The sequence below is a fragment of the Strigops habroptila genome, chromosome 8 (genome assembly GCF_004027225.2).
Source record: "Strigops habroptila isolate Jane chromosome 8, bStrHab1.2.pri, whole genome shotgun sequence".
Taxonomy (NCBI): domain Eukaryota; kingdom Metazoa; phylum Chordata; class Aves; order Psittaciformes; family Psittacidae; genus Strigops; species Strigops habroptila.
Window position 1 is genome coordinate 23,691,845 of NC_044284.2, and position 19,462 is coordinate 23,711,306.

Genomic DNA, 19,462 nt, shown 5'->3' on the forward strand with positions numbered 1-19,462 from the left:
ACTGAAAGAAATTCAGAGCACGAAGAAAACCATTGAATATATCATCATTTAAATGTCATCCCTGTAGACTATATGTGCTCTCTGAGACATGAGAGGGATCCAGTCTTGAGAATGAGGAATGGTGTTCCTCTTCTTCAGCTAGTTATGTGCATTTAGGACTGGGAGAGGAAAAATAGGAAGGAAGACTTCAACTCAATAATTTGTGTCTGTTTTAATAACTGTTAATACCTGTAAGACTTAGGTTTCACAGTATCAGCAAGTTGAATTCTACCACTTTTGGCTGGCTGCCTGCCTTCAGTTAAACAATTCATCGCTTAAAAGTGTTCTGAGACTCTGAGAATTTGACTGCTTTTTCTAGACCAGGCTTTTATTCTTCAACAGTAACATCATTTAATTGTGCCTGTTATACCCTTGTTTATGGAAACTATTATAAAATATGCATAAAAGCTGTTGGTGACCTTCAATGTTGCAATAATGCAGAATACTTGGGTTTTCTTAATGCTTTTTTAAATGTCATTGCTACCATAGTGTAGAAGTGTTGACACAACAGAAGAGTTTCTGTACTACATCTTCTAGAACCAACATGACAAAATAGTAAATTAGAAACTAAAACAATAGGTGGTGTTCTAGCATTTTACTGTGGTGTTAGTTAATTTTTTCTTATGGTAATCCAATTTTCAAATCTATTTACTTCTGCAGGAGGCTGTGGATCGCTGTGGAGTGTGTTTCCTTTCTTCCCTGTTCGGTTGCAGAGAGAAGACACCAAAAGCCAAGTATATGCATCTAGCTCAGGAACTGCTGGTTGATCCAGAATGGCCACCAAAACCCAGAACAACAACAGAAGCAAAAGCACCATCCCAAGAAAATGGTTCATATCAAATCATCACTATAACATAACAGTGGATCTTGGTGGCATGTGTCTTTAGTAGTATTCGTAAAAATGTAATTTTAAGGCTTTATTTGAAACTGCAGTGTACTAAATGTCAAATTCTAATGCAGATATGTCCAACTGTTTTGTCTCCCTGAATACAAAGTTCAGAGCCAGACATCTTACGGCTATACATTTTAAAAATGTAGGTTTCCTTAGGCAGAACAAAACTGGTTGTTTCCTTCCACCTTCTTTCAAATTTCATTATTCTTAAATGAGATGTATTTGAAGGTTTAAACTGCAGGGCAGTGAAAACATGTTCGTTATATTTGCCTGGAGTATCTTAATCATTGTGCTAACCTGCTTACCAGGGCACGTGTTCATGTTAAACCCTGTAATGCAATGGCTTCATGATAGTACTGGAGGCACATAATAATCTTACCATGCTTTTCTTTTTTTTTTCTATTTTCACACTTGGCTGTTGAAAAGCTTTGTGCCTCACAATGGTTCTGAAGTTTTGGGGTGTGTACCATGAATTTTGTCCCTACTATTAAGGAGCGTTTCCAGGCGTAATGTTTGGGGTTTAAATTTAATTCTTTAGTCTGCCACAGCAGGAATTGGGAATGCTATGGAAACACTATGCTCTGTCCTTAAGAAGAAAGCACATTGCTTTCAAGTGGGTTCTTAGCTTCTTTTGTAGCTAACCCCAAGGAAGGGCTTAAGTGGCCTCCAGAGGAGGAGGCATTTGGCTACACTCTAAAGTTTTTGGAGAAGGAAGGCTGGAGAATCTTAACATTTTCTTCTGTGTCATGTTTTATTACATTTAGCTATGCATTTCTTCACACACCTTGCTTTTTCCAGCAGAAGGATTGGACTATCCCTTTGTGGACCATGTTTTATTTGTAAATCTTAAGACAATTTTCCTTTATACCTTGAAGTAGTAAGGCCAGAGTTACTGCTGCAAGGTAAATGGGGGTAGGAGGGAAGAATATTTTCACATGCCCATGCTTGGAATTTGTGCATGTTAAGAACGTATGCATTTCAAAGAGTCTGGCAGTGTCTTAAGCACTATATGTAGCTGTATGAAACAAAACTAAGAGAAAATAGATGAGCTAAAATCTGTCTTGCTGCAGAACTGTAAGGCTTATGTGTATTTTATTTATTAAAAAAAAAAACAAAGAAAAAGATAAAAAGAAAAGCTTGCATCACCAATAATGCTGCTTAAGCACTTGGGGTAGCGATACATCGTTTTGCCGTTAGGCGGTGTCAAATACAAGACCACTAGAAAAACAGGTCTGCAAAGATGTAGAAGCAGGCATCATCTTCACGTGCAGAGTTTGAAACTTTTGTTTTTTAAAGCCACAAATGAGTTCTCTCCAAACCATCTTCAACTTGCTAAACTCTTAGAAAAGTCGGTTTTGGTATCTTTAAGAAGATGACAAAATAAGGACTTTTGATCAGTCTGTTTTGACCAGATGCAACTGACTGGTTCAGACACCTCCAAGCTTTGGGAGGGAATCTGGGAGCTGGAGAAGTCACAATTCTCTAGAGATCCTTCAGAGAAGGAAGTTGGGTCCTTTAGAGTAGTTGTGGAAGGAGGGCCCCAAACTCCCTGGCTGGCTGGGATCATTTTGAAGTGTGTGTATTCTGATGGTGGAATTCGAGGTTGCGTGGTATTCACTGTTTGTTTTGTGGGGTTTGTTTTTTTTGTTGGTTGGGGTTCGTTTTTGTTTTAATTCTTGTGGAGACAACTCCATTCCTGCATTGTTTTAATACGGGGAAATTTTCAGGTCTGACTTAATTCCCTTGTGCTGTTCTGTAAGTCAGTATAGGCAGTGTCCCCTGCTGCTCAGGTTATGGGTTTTGAACAGCACTGAACATACTGTGCCAATGAGGAATTTAAAAGTGGTGCTAAATGGTTTGGAAGACTTTTTCCTAGAACTTGGGGTTTTAAGTTTTTAGCATTTGCTCCTCATAAATAGTGTGCATATGGTGTCCTATCCTCCGGTCCAGCTGTCATATCTTTTCCTGATTATTTTTTTTTTATTGTTTGTTTTTGAGGGGTGGAGCAGGAGGAAGGGGGAAGTGGTTTTCTTCGCATTCATTCAACAGAGCAGTGTAAAAGTTCTGGCTTCTTAAGGCTGTAAACATAGAACAACATCAGTAGTTTTAAGGGGTCTGCAATTGTGGACTTGGATAAATTTATTAATCATGAACTTGAGTCAATTGGCTGATTTCTGTCAATGTTGATTATACAAAATCTTTGTAGCATGGAATAATTGATGAAGAATAATTCTTAGCTGCGTAAGTAGTATTCAAATTTAAAAAAACCACAATATTTTAGTTGAAAAATGTTGTGAAGCTATGCATCTTGGACCTGGGAGCTGTGACTTATGCTTAAATGCTTTTGCTTTCCATTTCATTGACCATTATAGCTTGACTGTTCCATCAGAAGTGAAAGAAACTATTTGTGTCTTTCCCTTTTAAATACTTTTGCTTAATACTTTCTCTAAACTGATAATTTCTCTTGGCATATTTGGTTCCTGAAGCTAGACTTTCAATCTGATTCTAATTAGTTAGACTTATCTAGAAAGTAAGGAGGAAACAGCTTTTTAAGGTGGGCTTGACTTTGGAGAACATTTTAGGGAACTCGATTGCCAAGCGTCTCCACTTGATTGAGTGACTCATGGGTCATGAGCCTATTAAACTTGAATATTTTGCAGATGGGAGCTGGTTTCCTCAAGGTATGCGTTCAGAGTTGGTAAATGTTCTTGAGGTTGCATGCTTGAGCTCTGACCTATTTGCTTCTGATGCTTAGTCAAGAATAATAAATCAGCTTTTCTAAGAATCCTTTTTGTTGTTGCAAGTTCAGCCACAAAATAAGCTTTTGCATCTTCTGCAATTATTGGGATTTATGCCTTCCTGCCCAAGAGCTGAGTTTAGCCACCTATAATTTTTTCTCATTTTGAGCAGTTTAGTTTTTCTGGTTTTCAGAAATGCAGCAAACTAGATCTGCACTAGTGTATTCAGTTTCTGCTTTGAAATAAAATGAAATTCAGTTTGTAGTGAAAAGAATCTCTTCTAATGTTCATCTTGGAAGTCTAAATTCAGGTGAACAGACTGATTTAGTGAGCTCCACTAGATACTTAGTAGATGTTTTCTTCCTGCTGTATATTTTGGCCTTACGTTGAGGAGTTTGATTTATTATTAAATTATTTGTGTATGCAGACTTTAATCTGTACGTATTTTACTTTGATGTATTAGGATTTGTAAATATTACTGATTTTTAAATATTATTTATGCACATACTTAAAGGACTGGTCTATCCAGAAAAGCAATTGCTAAATAATAAATGTTACTTTTTAGAAGTAAATTGCAAGATCATTAAATTGTGTATCCCTCAGGGTTATTTTTAAAGGTTTTTTCCTCTTCCCTTCAGATTCAATTAGCAGAAACTGTAGTTTCATGTACTATAGAACGAAATCTACTGTAAAAACAAAAAAAATGCTGCGAGTAATGCTTGAGTAGAAGCAGCTGAAACCCACAGCACTGACTGTCCATATTCATTGTAACTTCAATTGGAAACTCTTACTGTTGCACTTTTTAAGAGTTGTTGGATTTTTAATTCTATTTATTTTTGTCTTTCTTCATGAAGGTTGTGCTGAACAGTCATTACAAATTGGGTAAATAATCCTGTACTGTATATGTATATACAGTATAATATTAAGCAGATGTGGAGTCCTTTTTATGCTGCAAATTTTTAATGCTTATGTTGGTCATCACAGAATGAGAGAGCTAAAGTTCTGTAGGATTTCTCCCATGGAATTCTGAATTGTAAACTTAGGTTTTTGTATGTCTAAGGGAAAGCTGTGGGGTTTTGACAGTTTTTAGAGTCTTGAATATGTTGATTTTATACAGTAAAGCTTCAGGTTTTTAAAGCTATTTTCAACAAACTGCTTGTTTGATAATTATGTGAACCAGAAACTACCCAGTTTGTCATGAATTCCTCAAGCCTAACACAGATTAAAAGGTTCATCATTACAGCGCTCTCTAGAAGCTCAGCTTCCTTTTTAATTTTAGATCTGAAATGATACTACATCTTTGTATTTAAAATATGTATTGCTGCTCTATAATGGTACCCTGTTGTCAAGAGGCATACATAAATAACTGTACAATAGAATTGTAAATAGACTTGTAAATCATTTTTGTGACTGAAGCTCTTTGAAAATAAAATTAAAATGAACAGATATTTTAACTCTTCTCATTAGTTTCATGAAATTGTTTTTAATTATTCTTCATACAATTAGATCAAAAGCTTGTTGAAGAATACAGGCTTACTCCTTGATGTCATAGGTATCTTGCTCAGTGCTTCTGTATTTTTGAAGACGGGGTGGAGAAGTCTGCATGCTGTGTGTTAGCAGTGGTACGGTAGCACTGCTGTCCTGCAGTGGGATAATACTGACCGTACTTTTACCTGGTGGCTCATGAGAGCCATTTCAAAGCCAGACCTTGTACATGTGATAGCAGCTGGTTTCCACTTCCTGTTATCCACATGTTCCTTCTGCTCTTTGACACGTGGGAGGCGTTATCTTGAACAGACTCTTGGGCAAATGTTCCTGGTCATAAGCTGTCGCTTTTGCCGCAGTCACCTTCAGAAGAATCCCACAGAAATGAACACTTCTTTTCCATCCTGTGGCTCACCCACCATTTAAATATTCATTGGCAGAGCACATTATTTCAAACGTGAAGACAAGATGCTTGTAATACCTGGTTACTTAATTAGCAAAACTTAACCTTTCAATTTCAAGCTAATATTTTGGTAACTTAAAGCTTTTTTTTTCTTCAGAATCTTTCTGGATTTAGGCTTTGTTGGCCAGAAGACTTGGAGGAAAAACAGAAACCAGATGGGCCAACCCTGGATCGCTTAGCCAAAGCATTAAATAAAACACTCTCCATTCTTTACTCAAATTGCTTTGACTCCAATCCTGCAAGAAGGTAAAAGTCAGAACAGCCTTTCAAAGGTACAGATCAATCACTTGGTTGTTTAAAGAAGATGTGTCCTCTCCTTCAAAACCTAGCGTGTGGCAGACCATAGTGAAACAATCTTAACCAATTTGTAATTTCTGATGATAATTCATATTGAAATGTAGATTTCTGACTTCACTCAGATTTGCACTGGGTTGGCTGAAGCACATGCTCCAATATCGCTGTCAAAGAAACTGCAAGTGTGTTTTGTGCTGTTGCGTGTGTGACTTCAGACTTTCTTCTGTTCTGTGGGTGGTCTCAAATTCTAATTTTGGAGTTGCATACAACCTGTGGAAGCTGGCTGCTTACACAACTAAATGGAGACAAAATCTGCTCTGAAGCTTAAAATACTCTGGCCTTTCACAGTAGTTACGCAAATAGGGGTGAAAGTGTTATCTAGAGGATGCGTTTTGCTGTTTTACTTCCCATTTAAAGTGCAGAATCATGGCGAAGCCTGATTGCCTGCTATGCTCCTAGTAAGTTCATCTAAAAGGCAGATAAGTTTATAAGGTACAGTTTAAAATTCCTTTTTCATGCTCAAATGAGTTTAGAAACTTGCAAGAAAGTAGAAAAGTTAAGCACCATGGTAGATGATATGTGTGCTCACTATCCTATGAAATTAAGTTCAAAACGGATCTGTGACTTTTAATATAGCAACACTATTAATATATTGCTTCTGGCATCCTTTTTCAGTCTTGGGAAATATTAAGGGGGTCGTAGAAAGGGAAAGAGGCTTTAGACCAGGACATGGTAAATGACCAGCCAGGCTGGTGTCCTTTCTGGAATGCCAGGTGTCTCACAAAAGGGTTTAAGAAGATACTAATACATAGGAATGTATAATTACAATTATTATATGGATCTTGCTGCGTCTTCAGGTATAGACGTTTAAATATTTCTTTTAAAAATACCATTAGCAGCTCGAGATGTTTGAGATCCATAGGATTAACCACTTCCTGTGCCAGTCATATGCTTGTGGTCTTAGTCTCTTGCAAGAATTTCTACCATTTTGTTTGTGAAAATGTATGTCTTCAAGCACTTCTGAGTGTCTAACGTCTCGTTGCATACACTCTTTTGTTATGAGACCAGGAAAATGGACATCCCAAGTCTAGCCTAGCATAAGCCTGCTTCTTATTTTACAGACTGTGGTCTGCAGTCATGCCCTCTGAGGGACCTGCATTTGCAGTCTCTAACATAACAATTTAGTTTGGGCTTTTTTCCTCTGTTTGGTTCTCTAGATCTTTATTTCTCCATTTCGATGAATCCTGCAGTTCTGCTGTGATCTTGGGTTGGGTTGGGGAAGGCTGAGATGCCAGTTAGGGTTTGAAACAGAAACCTCTTGGTGTGTTTCTGCTGCGCGTGGAAGGTTGTGCCCGAGCACCACCAGGAAGCAGTTCACCAGCTGCCTGCTCATCGTGCCGTGGGCTGAGGTGCCCTGGGTAGACAGGGATGTGCTCATCAGCATGCCAAGGTGGGATAAGTGGGTTCAGGGACAGGATGGTTTCCGAGTTTAAGGTGAAGGCATCACTGGTTTATTAAGAGATGGTCGGTTTTGGGGTGGGGGTATTACTAGGAGGACAGGATTCTCTGACAGATTCTTGTTTGACATGGAAAAGTCCTTTGGAAGGTTGAAATCTTACAGCCTGTTTCTGGTGACTTACAGTCTCATTCAAAAAATTGCAGAAAGTCCAGTAGGAGCTTGCTTTGCAACACATTGTTGCTGGTAGTTGATACCACGTCTCTGCCCTTCCCAAAGAAGGGATGCAGATTTTGCCAATCGTCAGTACTCTGAATCTAACCAAGAATCTTTTTATTCATTATGTTTAAAGTACTTCCTTTTGCCTTTTTTGGATGCAGCAGCTGTTTATTAATTCATGGTGATACGTTCTTGTCAGCAGTTCAGGCATGTGAGAAGCTCTGTTATCTCAGTGATAGGGTTTGTACCCGTGTCTGTGAGCTTGGTATGGGAGAGCTTCATCCTTTCCCCTGGAAAAGGGTATGTGGGGATGGAGCCCTCCTCTCTGCCAGTGTTCTCAGTGCTGAAGAGCAACACAGCGTCAGCTGTTCCTGCTGTGTCTGTAGAACTCGTGCAGATATTCCTGCAGTCCCAGCTGTTGCTTCTCCTACTGATCAGCCAGGTGCTTGACTTCCAGGTTTCTGGTACACTTGGACTTGTTGATTTCACTAAGGAAGTATTTCTAAACTGTGGATTTCTGTTTGACATGCTCTTTTAAATATTAGCATTATAGCCACAATGATTGCTTTCCTGTTCCTTTTTTTGTTTGGAAATCTATACAACTTTCCAACTTCATGGTATGTTTTGTGCTGATCTACCTTTATTGCTACAGCTTTCCAGCTAACTTCATGGCACTTCTTTCCTCTCATTTCATTATATTTTTAATACTTAGTATTAAACTTAGTATTGTGTTAAGCTGTTGAAATGAGACTTGTTGGTTGTTAGAGGATCATTACTGTCCTGTGCTCTGAGTTCTTGTGTGTCATTTCAGCCTATGTCAAAAATAGCCTGTTGCTTTTTGTGTGTTGTTGAGCTGTTCCAAGAAGTGAATACTTGCAAATACTGGGAAATAATTTAACAGAACTGTGTGCTGCTTTGCTTTTAATATAGGCCACTTGAAATATAGGACGCCCTTTTACGTCCATTATCTATTTTTGCAGGCTAAACTTTATTTTTAAACCTTGGGTAACCTACAATAAAAAACAGTGGGTGCAGGACCTTTTGGTATTTTTTTTTTAAAGACACTGTGTGTAACTTAGTATACTGCTTTTCTGTTCAAATAAATACATGCCTTATGACTACTTAGGATTTCATCGTGATTTTCATATGCTTTTATTATACTTGACTAGTACAAATATAAACAAAGAATACTTGATTTACAAAAGAGCTTTATCTGTACTTCTCAGTGTAAGCTGAGCACCTTAGAAATATTTGCAGTCAACAGTAATAGAGATTTTGAAGTTTGCTTTCAAGCCAAGAGAAATTTTGCACACATTTGCAGGTTTTATGATATGTTCACACAAGTGCTGCTAAGTTAACTGTGATCAAATCCTGACTCTCTCTTGTCTCTTGTAACAGCTAATGTTTCTGGCATTTCAACAAAGATGTTGGTGTTCTGCTTGTCAGTGATGATCAAGCTTTTCTTCCAGTTGGATGCATCTATTTGTCCCGAGAAGTGCAACTGCTCTTCAAAAAATGCAATTCATTGCTCTGGTCCCCACATCAAAGACCTGGAATCCTTAAATCTGCCTTGCAACATGACAGAAATTCACATAACGGGCACTAATGTAACATACTTGCAGGATGTTTTTTCTCGGATGGTGGAACTGCAGCATCTCATTTTGTCTTCAAACAACATCTCTCTGATTTCACCAGCAGCTTTTAAAGGCCTGAGAAAGCTAAAAGCCCTCAAACTGCTAGAGAATAAGCTGGTCGAACTTCCCACAGAAGTGTTCGATGACATGGTACAGCTTCAGCAACTGATCATTGAAAATAACAGGTTGAAATCCATCAAAGAAAACCTGTTTGACAAACTAGCTAGTTTGGAGGAGCTTTACTTGAACAAAAACCATCTAACAGCACTTCCCAGTGGTGTGCTGAAGAAACTTGCCAAACTCAAATTACTGAACTTGTCAAGGAATTATTTGGCAGCACTGCCTAGAAATATATTTAGTGCATTAACCAGGCTCGAGAAGCTGATGCTGTATTTTAACAGGCTGTCTTCAATAGAGTCTGGTATGTTTGATAGCCTGAAGGAGCTGATGGAACTCTTCCTGCATTCCAATAACATCCAGTCCATTGCCCCTGATGCATTTTGTTGTCTTCATAAATTGAGAAGCCTAACACTTTCCAGGAACAAGCTTGAGGTTTTGCCCCCTGGGCTCTTTCTGCATTTGCACGACTTGTCTAAATTGACCTTGTACAGGAACCCACTGAAGTCTCTTCCAGAAGTATTGTTCGGAGAAATGAGGCATCTTGGTAGCCTGTGGCTGTATCACACAAAGCTCTCAACAATACCAGATTTTGTGTTCAGTAACTTGACAAATTTAGAGCTTCTTGTGCTGAGTTTTAATCCCGATCTTAGTGTTCTTCCTAAGAATGTATTCAGTGGTCTGAATGAACTGCGGGGCCTTTCTCTGCATACAAATAATATTTCCAGTTTGCCAGAGGGCATCTTCCTGAGCCTTCAGAAACTGCAGAACATTTCCCTTTTTGATAAGAGGCTTGAGGTTCTTCCTAGAAACCTCTTTCATAATCTCAAGCACCTTCAGAAAGTTTACCTGAATAGTACTAAGCTGCAGTCTCTTCCTGGAGACTTCTTTACTGCTTCGTCTGAGCTGCAAGAAGTCTTCCTCGACAACAACCCTTGGAGATGCGATTGCCAAATTCTTGGTTTCCGAGAGTGGCTCCTAAAGAGCATGGAGATAGTTATAAATGTGCCATCTCTAACATGTCAGAGCCCACTGGCGCTACAGAATATTTCTCTTGTGGCTCTAACAGCTGATCACCTGAAGTGCCCGCCAACCACAGCCATTACATACCAGATGTTCAGCTCATCTTATTCCCGGACTTTGGCTTCTCTTGTGATGGAGCACTTAACATCATCTTGGGAGACTACAGTGAGAGCAGTGCCCGACATGGATACCAGCACACCCACATCAATTCCTCTTGCAACCCCAGGTTTTACCTACTCATATCTTGAAGATGTTGGGCAGCCTAGGTTTCATTTCTCAGAAGTTCCAACCCAAACTTCACCCAGTGTCATTGTACAAACCAACAGTGTCAGAGGAATAGATTTAACTACTCTTGCCTGGTTGGATGAGATACCAGCCCGCAGGAGTGCTAAACCCTATTTTAATACCAGAGTTGCTTATTGTCAGTTGTTTTTGTGCCTTTACAGTTTAGTTTTAGCACTCCAGACTGTAACCATTGTGTTCAGTCTGTATGTGATGGGTAAAACCAGGCAACTCTTGCACTCCAGAAATACTCCCGCTCAGCCTGTAGTTCTGATAAAATTTTTAAGAAGGTAGAGAACACCAGCTGAAGAGAGGATTAGAAGCATTGGTTTGGATGCGTTTTGAGCATTTGGGCAGTTGACACTTGGTTCACTGATGGATTACAAATCTTCATAGCAAGAACCATAAAGACCTTGTCTTTACAGCATAATGAAAACGCACTTTTATGTACCTTAGTGTTTGCTAAAAGTGGTTGTAAACACTGTATATTGCTACAGCACTTGGTGTGTGAACCCAGAAGGAGAGCGAAAGATCATCTGTGGTCACCTCTACGTGTGTACTACGAGTTACCTGCATTGGACTGTCCCTGCAAGGTCCCATTGCCTGCTGTCATGCTCACACTGCTCACATGGATGTGGCACCAACGTAGGGAAGTCCACATAGGAACATGGCTTTAACTATGCTTTAAATGTTGCCCGTAATACTCCAGATGTTCCTTATGCTACCTACAATGCTTTGTCTGCTTATTGGGAAAACAAATGGTATTTGTGGGAAGAGATGCTAGAAAAGACCTTTTAAAAATGAGGGTAGGGCTGAATGATATAGTCCAAGTGTCTTAGTTTTCGCTTTATGTCCTCAGACCCTTTCCAGGACATGGCAGAAGTCAGGGGTACCATTTAAAGCTAACAGTGCTTTCCTCTAGCTTAACCAGAGGAAGGTAAGTAAGGTGCTGGGCTAGGAAATATATACTTGATGTATTTTGTTTGTTTGTAAACTTTGTAAAGTTACTACAACTTTGAATTTTAAGTAAACACATCCTTAAACCTTGACCAGTGGTCTGAAAAGCAAGGTGTTAATCGCTGCATGATGCACTGAGTCTTGAAACCAGAGCACCAGGCAGGTGTCCCGCACTGAGCCTTGACTCTGCAAAAGCATAGCTGGTTTGAGAGCTGGTCTTGACTGAGCTGGGAAAGAAAGGAATGTTCTCTCCTGGGCCTGGCTGGCAAAACGGGTGTGCAGCAGAATGGCAGGGAGCCTTCCTGAGCTGAGGGCTCTGAAGCATCACCACCTCTTTGGAAGTTGGTTGGGGAACATACGCATCTCCATCAAACAGCAGTATGCTGTAGCACATTCGCTCTTGGTAGTTTTTAACTTTTCTTATTACAAAGTCTTAATCCCTGACTTCCAGCCCTTTCAAGTGTTTGATGTGCAAAAGCAACTATGAGGCAATGGTGTGGGGTTTAGTCTTCATACTGAAATGTTTATTAATATTTTGAATTACACGAATATTCTAGTTTGTAAGTAGACTTGAGGCTGTCAGACTGCATGTGCTTTGATAGCTCTTGGACTTAACTATTAGCTTTTATCTTAATTAGGTGACTTAGCTTGTTCTTAAAAGCTCTGATGTTGTACTTAAAAGCCTCTGGATGTGGATCTGTGGCTCCTTAGGCAGGAGACACTATACTTTAGGAGTCCTTTTGTAGCCTTACTGACTTTCTAACTATTGAGGTCTTTCCTGGATGGCCTTGAAATGGCTCATTAAAAACCTGAGGTGAAGAGAGCTTGCATTTGCTGCAGGTTCGTGGCTTGTTCCCTGGTGTGTGCTACTCTAGGCTGTGTGTTATTCTACAGGCTGCTTTGTTTCAGGGTGCTCTGCTGCTGGACTTCAATTCCTCTTCTAGGCTGTGAAAGGAGACAGTATGCTTCTGTGGTGTTAAATAACTGTTGTCTTGCTGGTGTGAGGTTTAATAAAATTTAGCAAGCCTGGCTAAATGGAAGCCATTTCTAAAGAAGGAGAAATACAAGTCACTACAGCTGGAGCAAAGCAAACTGGGACTGGATTCATAAACACAACTCCAGAATATTTACTGCAATATATTTGAGAGAAGCACAAAACCAACATCCATCTTTCTGGGTGGTTGCATGCTAGTGCCTAAAAGGAGGCAGTTGTTACAAATTTAGGTTCTTGGTTGGACAACTGTAATGACCACTTAGTGTTGTGCCCGCTCCAGCGCTGTCGTACCGGTGCCACGCAAGCATCTGCTTGCAGCAGGCAGGAGATAAGTATAATCTCAACTACCAAGGAAGTTGTTCTACAAACCATGCTGGTTACTGTTTGCCTCGGTGAGACACTGAAGAAGTGTGCTTGTGGCTATGGGCACTCGGATGCACACTGTCTGATTTCTAAGAAAAAGCAATGGTTTGGTTGCCATATGGGCGTACGACCCCCTGATGTCCAGCCCCTGGACGAGCAGTGGGATAACAGCAGCTGCCATCCTCCTGAGCCCTCCTTTGGCTGCCCCAGCCCCGCAGTGGGGTCAGTCTCCGTGCTGCTCCTTCGGCTCCTGCTGCACAGTTGCTGACCTCTGGCACGTGGTGGCTCTGGCACATGGCTGAGTGCAGTCGAGTGCTCAGAGGAGGATGATTCGTCTCTATGTGCTGTCATCGGGCTTTCCCCATGCTTGAGCCAGACGGGGAAGTGAAGTCAGCAGACAACAAAAGGCTGGAGCAATAAGGGGTGTCTTACTAACTCTTCCTCTGAGGTGTCCTGTTCTGAGCTGCCTCTGATTCACTGCTTGTTGCCCAGCAGAACTCAGCCCTTCCTGCAAAACTCCCTGGCCTGGGAAATCCAAGGATATGCTTGTCTATGTCCAATCTCTGATTCGCCCAGAGAAAGGATGTCTTCCAGGTCAGCGTGACAGCAGCTGTGGTGGGCAGGGAGACAGCAGGGAGGCTCCTTGGGAAAAGTGCAGCCCTTCTCTGGGCAGCATTGCCTTGCAACTGTCTCAAGGCACTGATGGCTTGCCATCACCAGCGTAATGGCAAGGTTTTCCCCAGTCCCTGCAGCCCACACCTCCAAGATCTACTGCACAACCTTCAACACCAGGCTGGGCTTCGAGGGACAGTGGGCTGGAAAAGAATGGAGCTATCTAATCCCTGGTCCGGGGCACCCCTGCTGCTGGAAAAAGGGTGGATGCAAAGCACATCTGCAGTCAGTGGCTGAGGGGATTGGCTGCACACTCTTGGCTTCTGCATGGGATGCAGAGTCATGATTAACATGAGTCCAGGAGCTGCCTCTAGGGTCACATCCTAGTCAGTAGTGCTTGGGGTACGTCACTAATGCAGCCTAGCCAAGGGTCTTTGTAACTTGCTCAGTTCCCTCAAACGCTTGTTTCTGTGGCAGTTGTTCCTGCTTTAGGAAATCCCTGAGCAGTGCGAGCTCTGATCCCCCATGTCAGGCCATGGGAGAATGCTCCATGTTTCCAGCCTCATGTCACTGCAGGTACCATTCTCCTTTGCTTGTTGGGACAGAGTCCTTGAAGAGCAGGGTGGCTAGGAGGGAATTAACCACTGCCGTAAGTGCCAGCAACTTTCTGCCTGTTTCACAGCTGCTGCAGGACCCTTCAAAGCCACAAGCACCCATGTCCTGTGCTTGTGTCTGTGGTGTGCCTCTGCCTGACATTACAGAGCATTGGCCGTGTCTCCTCCAGGCTTTCAACCAGCACATCTCGCCTGGGGATGCTGATGCAGCAGCTGCAGTATCACAGCACGGCATTTCCGAGGGATGACAGAATAGCTGGGAAGAGATGCAGCCAAAGGCACATACCCATGGGACAAGGCTGGGCTTGCGAGTGTTTACAGGCTCTCACAGTGATCAGGAGGCCTGAAGCTCCTGCTTTGCCCCTGCTCCAGCCAGAGATGGAGGTATGGAGGTGTTATGCCCCATTTTCCTAGCCAAAGTCTGGGTTCACATCCCTTTTCCTCCTGGGTGTTTATGGGCAGGTAAGCCCTGGCAAAACCTCTTGCTTGGTCCATGGTAAGTCCCGCTTCATTGCAGAGTGGGGGGCTGCTGCTCCAGCAGCACCCAGAGACGTGCTGCCACCCAGGCCCAGCCCCTCTTGTGCAATCACTGCTCTAGGACTGCCATGTTTCTCTCGGACTTGCCAGGCTTCCATCTGTGCTTTTGTGTCCCTCTAGATGAAAACAGCCCAGGGCAGGGAGCCAGTGATGGCTGGCAGCGGCTCCCTGTCCTGCTGTGCACTCCTCTGCCTGCTTTTCCTGGGCACTTGGGAGACATGGGGCCCCTTCCCTCTTGGGGTGTTAGGAAGAGGTCCCTGGGGCCCTCCCTGGTGTCAAGGATGGCTTTATAGAGATGGAGAACTGTGTGAAGCTGGTCCAGCAAACACACAGCAGTGCATGAGCAGGGACAGCCCCCCCACCATTGCCTCCTGCTCCAGCCGGTCCTTCCTCCCTCTCACAGCGCCCATCTGACAAGCTCTTTCCGCTTTGGATTATCTCTCCAGGCGGACTTGGCCACAGGCCCTGCATTCCTTCCAGCCTAGCGCTGCCCTGAGCCTGCGCCAAGCCCAGCGTGCTTCTGCTATTGCTCGGGCCAGGACTGAGCCTGGAGGACATGGTTCTGCTGGCCAGGCGAGCTCCACTGCTGCTTGAGATCCTAAATGTTCATTTTCTTGAGCTCCAGGAGTGTTGTGGTGGGTCTTGTGCTGGTGCTTGGACGTAGGTTAGGCTGATGGACATCCTTCCTGCCCATCCTGGAGGGTCCAGGTCTGCTCCTCCTTCCCAAAAGCTCCCACCCTGCACATGCACTTACTTCCCCAGGGAAGGCAGGACATGTCCCCATCCCTTGGGGCAGATGGAGATGGGGAATCCTGTAGCTGTGAGCAGCACGGCCCCCCTGACCCTGCATTCCTCAAGCAGGGAGCTGAAACTGCTGTAGGGGGCTGTGTCACTGTCCCTGTGGAGGAGCTCTCAGGTTTGGGCTCCTCAAAGGGTCAGGATGGGCATGTGGTGGGAAAGGAGCTGCTGGTGACTCTCTACAGGTGGTGTGGGCCCCAGCTGGTCCCTGAGGGACTAATGCTCCTTCCTTCACCCCTCAGCTGTATCCGAGCCTGTGTCCTGCTGCTGCACGGCCCCGGCCTGGAGGTGCTGCCCACACCAGAGCACTGCGGGGACCCCCTCCCCTGGACCCCGGCCCAGCCAACACCCTTCTCCTCCCTTCAGCAGAGCAGAGCTTGGCCGGGTGCCCTGGGCCAGCCGCTCTCTGAGCACCAGGGGCCACCGAGAGGGTTCCTCAGGCGGGGCGGGCGCTCTGCAGCAGTGCAAAGCGATGGGGGGTCCCAGCGCTGCGGGGCGCGGGGACACCCTGTCCGTCACAGCAGTGCCGGTTCGGCCGGCAGCTGGAGGGGCGCAGGGAACAGGGGCGCGGGGAGCAGCAGCGGCAGCCTGGGTGAGCGTGCTCAGCTGTTTGGCAGATGAGCGCTGCAGTCTCCCGGACCAGCCCACAGGCTGCTAATTTTAGCGATTACATGAGTTTTTCCAAGCAGTCTCGAGTCCCCTGGTGATTCAGAGCCGCCTGGCTTTGCTGTGGGGATGCGCTGGAGCTGAGCCAGCGCGGATGGACCCTGGGCTGTCCTGCTGCACGGGAGTGAGGCGGACCTCCCCAGAAATAAGTGATGCTGCTGTTGCGGGGGCTCCTGGAACCTTCCCAGATGGTGGCATTTTGGGGCTGCACCCAGCATGGGGGAGCACCAGGGCTTGTGCAAGAGGTCACAGGACAGATGGGAGCCCTGGAGGGGCAGAGAACCCAGACAGTGTTAATGCAAGTGACTTGGAGAGCGTGGCTAGGAGTTGCCAGCTCCTGGCCCTGCCAGCCTCCAGGAGCCCCAGGCAGAATTGTGTCAAAGTGCAGTGGGTAACTCTGACTGGGACTGCTTTGCCACAGGATCTCCAGCCCTCCTGTGGGCTCAGCTGCACGCAGAGAAATACCTGTAGAAAGTTTTGGGGGCTCTCTTGCGCATCCATGTACAGAAAACGGCATAGCAACAGAACACTGTGTTTGTGCAGGTGAGGAGGGCTGGGGGCTCTGGGGGAAGGAGCCACTTCCCAGGCCAGCCATGACTGCAGGTTTCGCTGCTGGACACGTCTCATGGGGGCACAGGGTCTGGCAGATGCCCACGCTTGAGCTCCACCATCCCTTTAGAGGTGTAGGGACATGGCAGTAACTCCACATTGTCCTGAGCTCAGTGTGGGGGGCTCAGCATCTCTCTGGCTGGTGCGGCTGGAGGTGGGGAAGGTTCCCAGGGCACTGCTGGACCCTGGGACTTCATGCATGCAATGCTTGCACCATTCCATCCAGCACCGTGAGAGCTCGCAGCTATGTGGAGCAGCCTCCCTCTGCAGAACACTTATGTCACCCTCAATCACATCCGCATGCTGTCTCGGGGAGCTGCCTCTCCTCTCCAGATGTGCAGAGCGTGCCTGTGCGGCTGTCCCAGGCTCTCACACCTTCTGCTTCTCTCCCTGGTACATAGCCTGGGGCAAGCTCCTGTGTGCTCACGCCTGGGAGCGGCTCTCTCCTCACTGTGGGTGCTGTGCACAGGCTTGTGCTGTTACTCAGCCTTGCTTTATTTTTAGGGATGTCTTGAAATCAGACTTGTCCTTCCCAGCCAGGAGCTGGAGCTGGGTTCCCGAGGCCTGGGTAGAGGCAGCTGGGGTTTTGGCAGGGCTGTCAGCTGGGCTCTTCTGAAGCTTTGGTCACTCTGCATGGCCATTGGGACCATGGCCTGATCACCCCCTTCTGGGGGCAGGGTGTTTGAGGGTACCCACCACTGCATCCCTGTTGCCCTTGGACAGTGCTACTTGGAAGAAGCTGAGTCCAACATTTCTCTGTTGGACTGGACTTGGGGTGGAGGTTTTTCGGAAGTGCTGGGGTTTAATTCCTTTGTTGCCTTGCTGAAAAGCTGTGTGCTTCTGGGATGAGTCAGAGCCGGCAGGAACCCAGCAGCGCTGGCAGTGGGCAGACAGAGCCGGTGATAAGGATGTGATAAGGCCATGAAAGCCCTGCTCTTGTGCCAGGGTTGCAGGGAGTGGGCAGCTCCCAAGCCCGCTGCCTGACCTCCAGCTGCACTGCTGTCAAGGAAGCGGGAAGGTTATTTTGGGAACCACATTGCTGGGAAAATCTGCTGTGTCAATAGAGCGTGAGCTAAAGCATTTGTGGGTGGTGTTTTCAAAATGCCCCTTTTCTGGGCCCACATGCCTGGGCTTTGCCCCAGGAGCAGGCAGAGAGCACGGCTGGTGGCAGCCCCAGCCTTGGTGCTGACTCCCCATCCAGGAAGGGGTCTGCGGCCATCTGGCATGTCCCATGGCAGCTGGGCTCCCTATGCAATCTGCCCTATCAGCAGTGGTTGCCTCCAACCGAGGTCCCACTCCCTACTCTTCCCACGATCCCTGTTGCCTTCCTCGGAGTCTGGCTGGAAACTCCCCTCTCCATCCCTAGTCTGCTGTTCATCCTGGTCTGATCCCCTTCTTGAGCAGGGTGCCTGGTCCCCTGCACTGCCCTATGCCCTCCCACCCCTCGCATCATGGCAGGACACACTGCAGCACGGGGACGGAGGCAGTGTCCTGCCACCTCTGCGGCAGCTCCGTGCTGTTCCCATTGCAAGCAGCTCATTACCACTGGCTGGGACATGAGCAGGGGCTGCTGCAGCCGGCGGAAATTATGGGTGGGCTGAGACGGGATTAGACATGGTCAGGGACATTCCAGCTGCCCCGTGGTTAGCACGGGGCTGCTCTGGCTCCGGGAAGCCCAAAGCATTCACGCACGCTGGCTGTCCTTAGCTGCTTCCGCCCCAATATCCGTTCCTGGCAGCTGCTGGACAAGGGCTGCCTGGGAGAGGTGGGTGACAGGGTAGTGATGAGGGCTAGGTGGTGGGGACCCAGGGCACCCCTGTGCACCCATGTGGGCTGGAGGGGACAGGACATAGGTGGCAGCAGGTGCCCCTGAACAAGTGGATGGGATGGGCTTGTACCCTGCTTCCTGAACACCCCTGGGTGCTAGGATGTGTCACCCAAGTGTCAGGTCTGCTGAGGATGAAGAGCAGCCCATGGTCTGCAGTGCAGCCATGGCAGCCCCTGGGAAATGGCAGCATGTACCACTTTGGGGTTGCAAGGCTGTCTGCAGTCGATGCTGAGGGGGTCTCTCAGTGCCCACAGGCATGGTGGCGGCAGCGGGAGGTAATCTGGCTTGCCAAGGGCTCTCTGGAGCAGCCTGGCCTCTGGCTGGCACCAGCAATGCTACTGACCCCTGTTTGGTGCCTGCTCCCTGGCTGGGCTGGGCAAGGTGCTTGCGGGACAGAGCCCTGCCTGGGGTGGATGCTTGAGTTCCCGGCCTGTTTGCGGTTGGGATGGTGAACCCCAGGCAGGGTCAGTGTGCCGGGGGAGTGCCTGTGCTGCTGGCCCTGGGCTGGGGCACAGCCGGAGGTCCTGACACTGCCAGGAGCCACAGCTGGAGAGGCAAGACCTGTGCATGTGCCAAGGTGATGCCATGGGGCAGACCAGTGTGAATGTGTGCTAGCGAAGGGCAGGATCGTGCCGTGGGGCCTGGGTTTGTCTTGCCTGTCACCGTGGGTGGGGGCACCCACCCCTGTCCCACCAGGGACCAAGAGGGGTTCCCAGAGTTGAGCTACCTGGGCAGTGGCTGACATGAGCAGCATGTTCACGGGGCTGCCTGCTTCTCTTCAAACAAGAGCACTGGGCTTCAAGAGAGGGAAACCCAAAACTCCATCCTTGAGACACTTGGTC

The 19,462-nt window shown here is 46.1% G+C and overlaps 1 protein-coding gene across 4 annotated transcripts in view; it reads left to right on the top strand.

Moving 5' to 3' along the window:
- Nucleotides 1-5,128, top strand: part of ATP13A3 (ATPase 13A3) — a 60,370-nt gene extending 55,242 nt beyond the window's left edge. For all 4 annotated transcript variants that reach the window (XM_030496400.2, XM_030496403.2, XM_030496401.2 and 1 more), the window contains one exon: nt 700-5,128. In XM_030496400.2, the coding sequence (XP_030352260.1) occupies nt 700-897 (198 nt within the window). In that variant the 3' untranslated portion in view covers nt 898-5,128. The remainder of the gene's footprint in view (nt 1-699) is intronic.
- The last annotated feature ends 14,334 nt before the right edge of the window (nt 5,129-19,462 follow it).